Source organism: Etheostoma cragini, chromosome 2 (assembly GCF_013103735.1).
Source record: "Etheostoma cragini isolate CJK2018 chromosome 2, CSU_Ecrag_1.0, whole genome shotgun sequence".
Taxonomy (NCBI): Eukaryota; Metazoa; Chordata; class Actinopteri; order Perciformes; family Percidae; genus Etheostoma; species Etheostoma cragini.
This window is the reverse complement of record NC_048408.1, coordinates 22,473,063-22,487,023: the sequence shown is the minus strand read 5'-3', so window position 1 is coordinate 22,487,023 and position 13,961 is coordinate 22,473,063. Positions and strand designations below refer to the sequence as shown.

Genomic DNA, 13,961 nt, shown 5'->3' with positions numbered 1-13,961 from the left:
GATCCACAACTTGTCCACTGTTTCTCCCTTTAGATGGTAAACAAGAAGAAACTCTCAACAGTGGAATTCTTAAAACGATGTTGGTCCGAAACACACATACTAGCACACACATCTCTGTGACAGGTCAGATATTATGTTATATTTCGGCATATTTGGGTTATGTCATACAGTGTCTACACAGTGAACTTTGCATAGATGTAAATTGTTGTGTGTGGTGTATGTTTTGTGTGAGTAGGAAAAAATCAAGTTAATCAATTGGTGGAGAAGACCGTTAGTGCGGACTCTATGGATACCATGATCGTCCAGCCCAGTGGCTGCGGAGAGCAGAACATGGTCGGCATGACCCTACCAGTCATTGCAGTCACATATTTGGATAAAACCAACCAGTGGAAAAAACTGGACTCTAAGAAACGTGACGAAGCTCTCCAATACATCCAGACTGGTAGGCTCAAAGAAGTATTTATTTGCAAAATTCCAGAAATCTTAATGATTGAATAATTCCCTAGTGGGAGTTTAAAGTTTCTCATTGGTAGAATTGGTATCAAAACCACCAACCAATTGGCAGTGTGGTAGACAGTAATGCATGACATATCCTTGCCCCACATATACAAACTAGGGACAGTGAGAATAAATAGTCTGAAAGTGTGACGGTTATGGGACCACTGTGACGGTCCTCTACAGCCAGTCTCGCTGAGTTGTGAACGTGAGGCTGCGTCTGCATACAGGGAAATCAGCTTGAATCAGGGCGAGCACGTCGACACCACGGAGACAGAGACACAAACCCACAGCAGTTGTCGAGAGTTCTGCTCATTTATTATTAAATGTCTGTGATCGTATAGTGGAATTTTTTTACAAGAATTATAACAAAAATGGTTTATGAAGTTTTATTTCTATTTCACAGTAATCTAAAATTAAATAGAATCCTAAACTCCCAAAAATCATTTTTATTGTATGCAAATACAATATTTTAAACAGTAGGCTACAGCATCTCCAACACCAGAATACAGCGCCTACATTAACATTATACATTTTCATTTAACATTACTGAACATTATTTTACATATAAAAGTCAGCATCAGATTTAATAACAGTTACATGCATACAGGGAAATCAGCTTGAATCAGGGCGAGCACGTCGACACCACGGAGACAGAGACACAAACCCTATACACACACAGTGAGTTAGCCGGAAGGATAGCGTCAGAAGCTATATAACGTTAGCTAGTTTAACATTTGGCGCTAATTTCAAAATGAATGCTTCACACGACGCCAAACTAACGGCATTCATTGTGAAACTACATTACAACAATAAGACAGTAAAATTAAACAATGTATGGTGGGCTATTAACACATTTTAACTAACGTTGTCTCTGCGACATTAACATGCAATTTACCACAGCAGTTGTCGAGAGTTCTGCTGTGGATTACCCATAATTCACTGAATTTAACCCTGCAGCGCATTGATAGGGTGACACCGGGAGATGGCGCTGTTCCCATTTATGCAGGAATTTAAACCTATTTACAACCCGTTACAAAAGCAACACATGGACTCATAGACCATGTTTTAACCAGGGTTGTTGGTACAAACAAAAACAGTTGAATCAAATGAAAGATGCTATAATCATGGAATGTAACAGGACTTCTCAAACTAGTCGTGTGTTGTTTGTGTCCAGGCTACCAGAATGAGCTTGTCTTCCGTAAAAATGATGGTTCTTTTGCTGCTTGGCCAGATCAAGGTAGCAGCACCTGGTGAGGCATCCAAACATCCATGAACTTATATGTAATTGATTGCACATCCTCCTCTAACTTAGATTCTTACAGTGTGAGGATGGTGAATATCACGTATGAATAAATGAAACTAAGTTTCCCCTCCTCTCTAAGGTTGACAGCTTATGTTGCCAAGGTGTTTGCCATGGCTAGTAGTCTGGTGGAAGTGCAAAGTGAACACATATGTAAAGCCATCAAGTTTCTGATTCTCAACACACAGCAACCTGACGGCTTGTTTAAAGAAGTTGGAAATGTTATCCATGGAGAGATGATTGTGCGTATACTGATTTCCTTTCACTTTAATCTTGGTGCTACAGAAACAGCTGATTGAGATAAACACAATTACATGAACTGTATATGAATATGAAAATGTGTTTGTATGTGTGTAGGGTGATGTGGCAGGCCAAGATTCAGATGCCTCCATGACGGCCTTCTGCCTCATCGCCATGCAGCAGTCTCGCGCAATATGTTCTAAAAGTGTTAATGTGAGTATTTCATCTGCAAACAATGTTTTTTTCTTTTTCTCTCACCTCTTTCATGTCTTCATTTATGGACTCCACACTAGTGTTGAACGAAACAAAGTCTAATGTTTTTAGTCATCTTATTCTTTTTCTTTTTTTATTTAAATTAACATTAGCCATTGAAGTTAATGTAGTTGGGTAAGAATGTGCTCTTTGGCCTTGGAATTCACATTTAGTTACCACTTGGGATGAGCGAGTACAGCATTATCTGTATCTGTATAGATGTGTTCTACGGATCAAATAGGCCGTTGCTGTTTCTTCGATTTGCATTTAATTTAATGAAGCCAGCTGTCGGTAAAAAAAAAGATTCCAACGGCAGAGACGCAACGCGAGTTGCATTCTACCAAGCACAATTTTTGAACAAACCCCACGTTTACTACTGGTTACTAAGTAAGTATTGCAAAACGAAGTAAAAAACAAACCTGAAGCTAAAGAAACCCTTAACGTTAACGGAAAAGACCCGCGGACCTGAGTGAATGAGGGAGAGGGAGAAGAAGAGAGCTGTTCTCTTTTCAGTATTCAAGGGCGCTGTGACTATCCAATCATAGAACAGTGTAGAGGAGGGGTGCTGGGACAAGCCTATCACAGAATGCAGGAGAGGTCCGCTACCCAATGAGGATTTGTATTCAATCCAAGCACAGATATTGACTTGTGTTACTCGTATAATACTTGTATTCGGCAAAAGTGCCTTATCCGTACTGGATACTCGTTTCAGCCGAGTATTCGGCTCGTCTCTAGTTACCACTGTAGGTAATACTTCTCAGACATGCTAACGATTGCAGCCTACGTTAGAGATTTGATTTCGGGGGGCTTGCCGTTCTAGTTAAAAACAGATGGTGTAATCCCGGTCACATAATGGTTAAACAGCGTATCTGTAGCCCGGACATTGAACTGCTTGCTGTGGGACTCCATCCAATTTATCTGCCAAAGGAAATTTCACATGCCATCGCAGTTGCTGTTTACATTCCACCCTCTGCTAACCTGACGTTGGCGTGTAATGTCACCCACACCGCCATCGCTGAACTCCAGACTCAAAACCCAAGTGCCCTCATAGTGCTCTTGGGTGACTTCACCCACGTCACCATGACCACCATACTAACCAACTTCACCCAGTATACAAGCTGCCATACCAGAGGGGAACCCTGTGCCCCCCAGCTATGTGGAGTAATCTCCATGTCTTCATCCTGACCCTGAGTCTCTAAAGGGTCCCCATGCTGTGAAAGACTTCACTCAGCATCTTGCCTTGTTCCTGTGCCAAAGACGCCAGGTCCCCTTGACTCCAAGGACTACAGACCCGTGGCACTGACCTGCCACTTTATGAAGACCCTGGAGTGACTGGTTCTGGAACAGCTGCGGCCCATGGTCAGACCTCTCCTGGACCCTCTCCAGTTCGCCTACCAGTCCCGACTGGGAGTTAAGGATGCCATCATCTTCCTGCTCAACCGCTTCTACGCCCATCTGGACAAGCCAGGGTCTAGTTTTTGGACTTCTCCAGTGTTTTCAACACCATCCGGCCGGCCCTGCTGAGTGAGAAGATGACAGCAATGCAGGTAGATCCCCCCCTTGTGTCCTGGATTTTTGACTTCCTTACAGGCATAATGCAGTATGTGCGCCTGCAACACTGTGTGTCAGACATCATGGTCAGCAACACTGGGGCCCCGCATGGGACTGTCCTTTCTCCCTTCCTCTTTACCATCTACACCACAGACTTCACACACACTACCACACAGAGTCTTGCCATCTTCAGAAGTTTTCTGATGACTCTGCTGTGGTTGGATGTATCAGCAAGGTTGACGAGGCTGAGTACAGAGCTGTGGTGGGGGACTTTGTCACATGGTGTGAGCAAAAAAGGAGAACCAAGGCAACAGTTAGCCCTGTTTCCATCCAGCGGGTCAGTGTGGACATGGTGGAGGACTACAAATACCTGGGAGTGCACATGGACCATAAACTGGACTAGGCCAAGAACACTCAAGTCCTCTACTCAAGCCCTCTCTATTTTCTGAGGAGGCTGAGGTCCTTCAACATCTGCAGGACGATGCTGATGATGTTTTATGAGTCTGTGGTGGCCAGTGCTATCCTGTTTGCAGTTGCATGCTGGGGCAGCAGGCCAAGAGTATATGGCTGCGGCCTGGAGCGTCCCATGTCATCCGTCCCGTCTCATGCGGTCTTGTCTCATGCGGAGGTGTGTCCAACGGTAAATCCAGAGGGTAAAAAATGCAAAATCGCGAAATTTTTTTTTTAAAATTCATTTATGAAACAAATGAATAAAATGTGAGTTTTTTTTTTACTTAACATGTCTATAAGATACATGCAGACTATCATACTGATGAATAAAAACACTTAAAACATATGTTCGTCTATAAAATAAATGCAGATTATAGGCAAACTAAAAAAATCGTTCTGCCATCCCAGAGCTTCTACTTTTCAAAGTAAAAGCTCGCATCTCGAATAAAATACTAATATCTCTCTTACTTTTCAAAGTAAAAGCTCACGTCAACTATCATGCTAATGAATAAAATATTTGGTGAGTTTTTAAATATATAAAAATATATGTCCGTCTCTAAAATAAATGCATATGATAGGCAATCTAAAAAAACAAGGACATTTCTCTCCCGACAGAGGTCAAGCATTTGGTTTTTTTTTTTAAAAATTCCCCCTTTCATACAATACTACACAAAATACAATGGAACCGCTGGCGGAAGTGGAAGAAAAATTCAATCGCATTCCGGCCCAAGACCGTGGCAGCAGAGATACGCAGTCGAATGCAGGATGGGTCCCAGAGACCCGAAGGCAGATGCTGCGATAGTAGAAAAATAGAAGCATTCTGTTTTGGGTCCCAGAGACCCGACAGCCGAGGCCACGGTATAGTAGAAAAATACGACCGCGTTCTGCCCCGGGTCCCAGAGACCCGACAGCATTCTGTCCCGGGTCCCAGAGAGCCGACAGCCGAGGCCGACAGTCGCTCTCGCCATGCTGATAAGCAGTTGTATTTGCAGCAATGTCCCAGTGAAGTGTGAAAACAATATAGAATATACAATTAAAAAGTCTTGGAAAGCGTGTAACATGTTTATTTTTGTAGTCTTGTTGTGTGTGCATTGTGATCCCTCCTCAGGAGATCCTGCTGTTAGTTGGCAGAAACGGCTGCGTCGCTAATGCAGGTTTCATCAGATGCAGCTACGTTAATGTGGAACAACACAAGCATAACATTCAGAAATGAGCAAACTACATGTAGGCTATGGCAAAATTGTTACTTTAACAGTTTTTTAACGCTTTTCAATTGATTGCAACAAATGTGGTGACAAATTTACCCGTGGACTCCATCTGGAAAGTTATTCGCGATATCGTAATTTTGACCCTCTGGATTTACCGTTGGACACACCGCCGCATGAGAAGAGACCGCATGAGATGGGGCGGATGATATGGGACGCTCCAGGCTGCAGCCATACCCGTCTTCAGCATGCTGAGGGTAGCGGACGCTAACAGACTCAACAAACTGATCTGCAAGGCCAGTGACGTTGTGGGGGTAGAGCTAGACTGTCTGTTGGTGGAGTCAGAGAGTAGGATGCTGTCCAAACTACATGTCATCATGGACAATGTTTCCCACCCACTCCATGACTTGCTGCTCAAACACAGGAGCACTTTCAGTGCAAGACTAATTCCCCCAAAATGCACCACAAAGCGCAACAGGAAGTCATTTCTGCCTGTGGCCATCAAACTTTAGAACTCCTTCCTTTAAGTGTAACACACACACACTTAGTGAGTTAGATACTGGACAATATTTTCTGTTTTGTGCAATAACACTGGCTTAAAATGTGTGCCGTACTCTGCTGCTACTATTTATTCAGTGTGCCGATGTGCTGCAATAGCAGCAATCGGCGCAATGACTATTTTCTCCCATACTTTATTATTATTCCGCCAGATTTTTGTCCCGCTACTAGTGCCTACTAGTTGGCAACATCTATCAAATCAATCAATCAATCAAACTTTATTTCTAGAGCACATTTAAAAACAACCAGGTTGACCAAAGTGCTGTACATAGACATGGAAAAATAAATAGTCAGAATACAACACCAGACAAATACAACATACAGTTCTCATGCTGTATTAAAATCCAGGGAATAAAAATGTGTTTTAAGTCGCGATTTAAAAACCGGAAGGCTGGGGGCCAGTTTGACATGTAGAGGCAGCTCATTCCAAATTCTCGGGGCTGCGGCCAAGAAAGCCCGATCCCCTCTACTCTTCAGCCGTGTTTTAGGGGCAACAAGAAGAGACTGGTTTGCAGACCTTAAAGATCTTGAAGGAGCATGTGGCTTCAACAGCTCAGTTATGTAGACTGGAGCTAGTCCATGGAGGGCTTTAAAAACAAACAATAAAATCTTAAAATCAATCCCAAAAGAAACTGGGAGCCAGTGGAGCGAGGCAAGGACAGGGGTGATGTGATCTCGCTTACGAGTTCCAGTAAGGAGACGAGCGGCAGAGTTTTGAACCAGATGTAGTCGAGAGAGGGAGGCCTGGCTAACTCCTACATACAGAGCATTACAATAGTCAAGGCGTGTTGTAATAAAAGCATGTATAACCCTCTCAAAGTCTGTGAAGGATAAAAAGGCCTTTAGCTTGGTAAGAAGCCTCAGTTGAAAGAAACTTGCTTTCACAACAGAATTGATCTGCTTCTCCATTTTAAAATCACAATCAATTTTTACACCCAGGTTTGTTACAACAGACTTAACATAGGGTTGAAAAATGCCCAGGTCTATTTGTGAGACATCAGAGGTGCCACTGGGTCTAAAAACCATAACCTCAGTTTTACTCTCGTTGTGAGTGAAAAAAGAATTGGCCCGAGAATCGAACCCTGTGAAACTCCACATGTGAGAGACACAGAAGGTGAAATAGAGCCACCAAAACTGACTCTAAAATCTCTGTCCAACAAGTATGACCTAAACCACTCCAAGGCAGTGCCCCTAATCCCCACGTCATGCTCGAGGCAAGAAATAAGGATGCTGTGGTCAACTGTGTCAAATGCCGCTGTAAGATCTAAAAGAATAAGGATTACATAATCTCCAGAATCAGTTGAGATTAAAAGATCGTTAAAAACTCTTAAAAGTGCAGATTCAGTGCTATGAAATGTCTTAAAACCAGATTGGAACTCCTCAAGAACACCATGTGTATCTAAAAACAACTGTAACTGTAAAAGATCTGCTTTCTCTAAAATCTTCGAGAGAAAAGGGATTTTAGAGATAGGGTGATAGTTTGAAGGTGCAGATGTGTCCAAATTAGTTTTTTTGAGGAGTGTCTGCACCACTGCTTGTTTAAAAAAGGCTGGTACAGAACCTGAAGTAAGGCTGCTGATTATAATTTCTTGGATGCGAGGTCCAATAGTGTCCCACACCTCTTCAAAAAGGCGAGGCGGGACAATATCAGTGGGACAAACTGAGGGTTTCAAATGTGTAACTATATTTTTGAGAGTAGAGATGGACACAGATTCAAATCGGCTGAAAACAGCTGGACACTCTATGGAGATGGAGGGGTCAAAAGCAGGAAGTGAGATGCTTGCTCTAATTGAGGCAACCTTATCCACAAAAAAATGGAGAAATCTTTCACAGGCCTCAGAGGATTCCACATGGTAGACGGATTGGGGCGTATTTAGAACCGAGTTAATTGTTTTAAATAGAACATGAGGTTTGTGGCAATTATTTGAAATAAAATCAGAGAGATACTTGTTCTTTTCAGCTTTAACAGTTCTTTGATAAGTGCGCAAATTTTCTCTAAAAATGTCATAAGAAACCTGCAGATGATCTTTTTTCCATTTGCGCTCAGCTTTCCTACACTTGCGGTCACAAAATACATTGAAACATGTTTAATGATCGGGAATGGTGTGCTATGACTTTTTAACACGATTTGCCACGCGCTTTTCACGAAATAAGTGTAAATTTCTCATAGACTTGATTTGGAAATGTCCAGGATATTGCTAAACATTGCTCAAAACGCCACCTCTTTGGGGCCACGCTGTATCGCCATTCTTTAACGTAGAAAGATAATAAAACGTTTACACCAAAGACAAGACGTTGGCGTTTATTGGGGTGAATGGGCATTCAGATTTAAAGCACGGTTTCTCCAAAATCACAGTTTACGTTTCGTCCCGTTTTCAGATCGCTTCCAATTTCCCAATGTTTGTGTATGTGGCGGAATGTAGTTAGAGTAGAGGACAGAATGAAGATATTAAATAAAATCATCTTGGCTCTCTCTATGTACCTTGCTCCCACGCCAACAATTCTAATTTGTCATGGACAATTTATACATCAAAACGTAGGTATTGTCTAGTTTCAGCTAATTTCAGCTCCTTTATGCAATAAGAATTATACTTTTTGCTCAGCGATCTTTTAAATCACAAGTGTTCCAAATTGTCCTCCATTCACTGCCATATTAAACATTTTCCACATTTCTGAGCACTTTTTAAAATCGCTGATATGTGTGTGTCCCTGTGTGTGTGACAAGCGTAGTGTGTGTGTAACAAGCATAGTGTGCATCTCTGTGTGTGTAACAAGCATAGTGTGTGTCCCTGTGTGTGTGTGTGTGTGTGTGTGTGTGTTTGTGTGTGTGCGCGTGTGTGCGCGCGCATGCCCGCAAGAGATGCACACACACACAAACACACACACACACACACACACACACGGACTAACTGACCAACTGACTGACACCTAACACCAACAGCTGTTTCATAGAAGACAGACTTGGAGATGAGGAGGAGGAGGAGAGGAAGGAAGGAGAAGAAGTGTAAGTCTGGTTGATTTAGCGCAAGCTACGACATATCTGTTTATGGGAAACAGAAACGTCTTAAATAGGTTTTAAAAAGTTATATCTCTGAAGGGTTAAGACCCTTTTATTATTTTGTATTAAGTTTTATTGCTATTTGGATGTGCACCAAGTAGGAGGCACACTGTTAAACTTTCTGCGGAATTTTCTAGTTCATTATTACTGTTCACCGTTACAACTCCTTGATTATGTAAATACTGTATCATAAAAATTCCTTTAACTATGTAAATACCGTGCATATCTACACTCCCTATATTTCTTTAATTATATTTCTACTCTGATATTTACATACTTATTGCGATTGTAACACAGAATTTCCCTTCGGGGATCAATAAAGTATTTCTGATTCTGATTCTGACGTTCCTTTTTTCCACCACAGACACCTCTTTGACACGATTGGTGCTTAATGAGGCCTTGTTTTTGTTGGTTTGATTGTTGACATGTTGAAGCGAGGCATCAAAATATCTTGCTGCCTCTTAATCCAGTCTCAGCTATTGTCCCAGGTTAAAATGATATGGCATTCCTGAACAGAAGTGGATATATTTGAAATAGATGCACTTATGTTTTTTTTTTCTTCTGTCCAGAGTCTGCCAGGCAGTATAGACAAAGCAGTGAACTATCTAGAAAGGCGTCTGCCCAGACTCACCAACCCATATGCTGTTGCCATGACGTCATGTGCCCTGGCCAATGAAAACAAACTAAACCAAAACATCCTCTACAAGTTTGTTTCCAAAGGTATTGTCACACAAAAATATTCTAAAACTTATATTCAGAAACAGAATATATGGGGTGATGAATAGATTAAAAAGTACTACACGTCCATAAATAATGACTATAATAGGATTATTAGAGCCTGACATATCATACAGTAACATGTAAAATACTGTATGTTTGAGGTATTTAAAAAATGTCTAATTTTCATAGATTTTCCACCAGAACTGGTAATTTTTTTTTTCAGCCATTAAGTGTCCTTCTTAGTACAAATTGCTAAATATCTTTTGATAACAAATCTTAAATATCAGAGTTTTATCTCTCATAGATGGATATCTGAATGAAGCATGGGTAATAACAAGGATTGGAAGTAGTACTTTCAATACTGAAAAGAGCAGACACAATCTGGGATTTTAGGATGCATTGAATCCAAAAAAACAGTTTACTTCTATTCGGACTGCTTCTTCCAGAGCTCTCCTGCTTCTAAAAAAAATTGGATGTAGCAGATGTTTCTGCAAACCCATGCTGTTACCTCCATTATTCATTCGGGCTCTCATGCAGCTTTTATGTTAATTTCTGCTTAAATTGCCTTACCACGATAGACCGATTAGTTAAAATTCTTTTAAGTAATCAGATTTGACTTAATTTGATTTATCTAAATACAATTCAATATTTTAAGAATAAGAATATCAAAAGAGAATGAATCTTGTTTCAGGTAAAACATAGTAATATAAAGATTTTTGTATATGTCTTCCTCAGAATTGTCCCACTGGCAGACACCTAAGGGATATGTTTACACACGGGAGGCCACAGCTTACGCTCTTCTCGCTCTGGTCAGGGCCAAGGTGAGCATTTCCCACTTGAGTATGTCTAGTCAGAACTCTGACTTAAAACATACAACTGAGTCCTTATCCATGCTACCTCACTGAAAGGGTAGGGTATTTGCAAACAACAGTCAGTGAAAGTGTCTCTCAATGTAACTGCCTCAGTTTTACACGTTTTAAGTAATAATATTTCTCAAGTTATTAATTTGGCTCATGTCGACCTTTAACATTACTGGTGACCATTTCACAGAGCACTTTAAGATTATATATAAATATCTAAAAGGCATTTTTCTTAACTTTTGCAATGACTTAGAGTCTAGTTGCAGCCTGGTCTTACAGAATTCCATTAGCAGCGAATATGGTAGCGAGTAATATGAAAGCCCGAAGATCTGCTTTAGGAGGATCATACAGGACTTTCACCGGGGAAACCAGTAATCGTGTCAGACGTTTAATGTTTCCTAAAGTCGCTTTTCCTAAACCCAACCGTCCCGTTCTTCCTGCGTGTCACGGAACACCCACAACCTTTTCCTTAATTTGAAGGAGAATTCCGGCCAATGTTTATGTTAATAAACCGCTATGAATATGCAAGTATCACCTCTGGTTCTTTCCAACTCTTTCCAACTCTGTGGCAAGGTCCTCGTCTGTATTCTTGGGTTGAATAAATGATAGTTGTCATTTTGACTTTGAATTTTGTGGAGATTACACTTACAATGTAGCTGGTATAATGATGTTAGCTGCGCAAATGTCCAGTAATTTTTAATTTTTCTATATTTTAATAGAATAATAATATTTTAATTGGTCCATGTTTGATATGTAACAGAGATGATTACTGGCATAACATATGTACGTGCAAACGCAAAGCAGAGTTGTTTTTTTGATTGAATGGACAGTAAAAGCACTGCTTATTCTACCATTTTTTTCTACTTGATTATCCGTAACTGCTGTAATTGTCATCGTAACGTCTAAATAATTGGAATAACACACATATAAATCACAACAATAAACAGTAAAAATACAAATACAAGTTTATTAAATGTATACATTTATTTAATAAAAAATGTTATGCTTGAATTTTGGCCGGGTAGGCATCGCCTAGCTTGCCCAAACTGTACGTCACTGCACGCAATCTTTTGTAGTAGGAAAAGGAAGCTAAATAGTGTGCAGATCGTGTATGAGAAGTGAAGAGCATAGTTGTTGAGTTGTTGAGGAAGATTTAAAGTACAATTTGTCGCCGCAAAGGCATGGAGGACACCCACTACACCCCCCAGGTGCTCGGGGGATTGTTGTTAGCTTTGTGAGGTTAGGAAGGTTGTGACGAAGGCTGACTGCCAGGCTAAGGAATCTACCACTCAGATCGACACTGTCAAGCCTCGATCACACACACAATGTATGATCAATTATGATTTTCACAAAAGCCTGGTTGAACACACTTATCAATAGCAGCTAACAGCTAGCAGCTAACAGCTAGCGAGCACTAGTTAGGCAAGCAAGCTTACTACCAGCAAGAACCAAACAGGGTAGGTGAATTAAAACAATGTCTGACTTCAAAACGCATCTTGATGTTACTTAAGGGCCTTGTTCATGTTGTGTAGACATAATAATTGCATAGTGTTTCTGTTAAGAGGCTCTAAAACTTGTACCGTTAACTGCCATTTTAGCTCAGTGGAAGCCTGTTCACGTAGCTGCAGCTACTCAGTGTTGCCTGCACCGATTCAGTTTTTTTTTTTCGAAAGCGCTAACATATTTATAGCAATCAAGATTAACATTAAAATTGTCTGGAATTCTCCTTTGAGGAGCCATGTTCCGTGGGCCCATGTTTGAATTTTCGGCGATCCATTTTCATTCCACGGAAGTCTTCTGTCAGCCCATATCAGATTTTTTTGCAATTCCGAGAAACTGCCGCAGATTTTGATTTGAGAGGTTGTGTTCATTTCCCGGAATTCTATGAGATCAGGTTGGGAGTTGATTTATAGATGCCGCCAGATCAAATGACTTCTTATTAAACAAACTGCTCGGTGATCTTTTTCAGGCCAGGTCTTACTTGCAAAAGAGGTTTTAATGTTAATGTGACTTCCTAGAGAATAATAAATAATTTTTATTTATGTATAAAATACATCATAATAGTTATAGAAAAAAGGGACTGATTGGAACAGTCTTCTTTGCATAAACACACAATAATGTGGCAAAAATTAAGAAATGTAGTTTGCCATTGTTTGCTTTTATCAGAAAAGTTTCAAGTCTCTGCTGTTTGACTGTGTCATAATACAAAACAGGATTTAGAAGCTCTATTGTAGGCTTTGGAAATTGGCAGATTACTATCATAAGTATAACTGTAAAAGAATCAGGACTTATCTCTAGTACTAAAGTTCTCAATATCAAGTCAACCACAGACCATTTCTACCATTGACTTGCCATCCGCTAATAAAGGCATTTGAAAACGCCAGACCTGTTGTGAAGTGGTTCAACTACGAGGTGGAGGCTGATGGAGGCTATGGATCAACTCAGGTAACACAGACCCTGCTTGATATTTACAGCTTTTGTTAGCTCATAACCTATAATTTGTTTAAATGTTGTTCTCGTCCTTCACTCTTTCTCTCTCTAGGCTACTATAATTGTGTACCAAGCTTTAGCGGAGTACTGGACTAATGCGAATGATAACTCTGGGGATAATAATCTGAATGTGAACATCTTCTTGCCGGACAAGTCAAAGCCTGACAAGTTCAATTTCTACAAAGTCATCTGCAACACAGACATCAGCAGCGACACCGGCGGGGAACCCGGTGGGGACACTGGCGTCAAAAACGGCGGCAAGAGCAGCGTCAAGAGCGGCGGCAAGAGCGGCGGCAAACGCGGCGGCAAGAGCGGCGCCAAGCGCGGCGCCAAGAGCGGCGGCAAGAGCGGCGGCAAGAGGGGTGGAAAAAGCGGCGGCAAGGGCGGCCACCACACCGACGGCAACACTGGCGTCAAGCGCGGCGGCAAGAGTGGCGGCAAGAGCAGCGGCAATCGAGGCGGAAAGAACGGCGGCAAGAGCGGCGGCCACACAAACGGCAACACCAGAGGCAACACCGGTGCCGACACCAGAGGCAACACTGGTGCTAACACCGGCGGTGACACTGGCGGCAAGAGCGGCGGCAAGAGGGGCGGCCACACCGGCGGCAAGAGTGCTGGCCACACCGGTGGCGACACCAGAGGCAACACTGGTGCCAACACCGGCGGTGACACCAGAGGCCATACTGGCGGCCACACCAGAGGCCATACTGGCGGCCACACCGGCGGTGACACTGGCGGCAAGAGCGGCGGCAAGAAGGGCGGCCAAGGCGGCGGCAAGA

General features: G+C 41.9%; 1 protein-coding gene across 1 annotated transcript in view; it reads left to right on the top strand.

The window, feature by feature from the left end:
• The window catches only part of LOC117958762 (complement C3-like), a 155,296-nt gene that overhangs the window by 47,569 nt on the left and 93,766 nt on the right, over positions 1 to 13,961 (top strand). Inside the window, exons 31-33 of the mRNA XM_034895388.1 lie at positions 10,568 to 10,653; positions 13,060 to 13,137; positions 13,235 to 13,548. Of these exons, the coding sequence (XP_034751279.1) occupies positions 10,568 to 10,653; positions 13,060 to 13,137; positions 13,235 to 13,548 (478 nt within the window). The remainder of the gene's footprint in view (positions 1 to 10,567; positions 10,654 to 13,059; positions 13,138 to 13,234; positions 13,549 to 13,961) is intronic.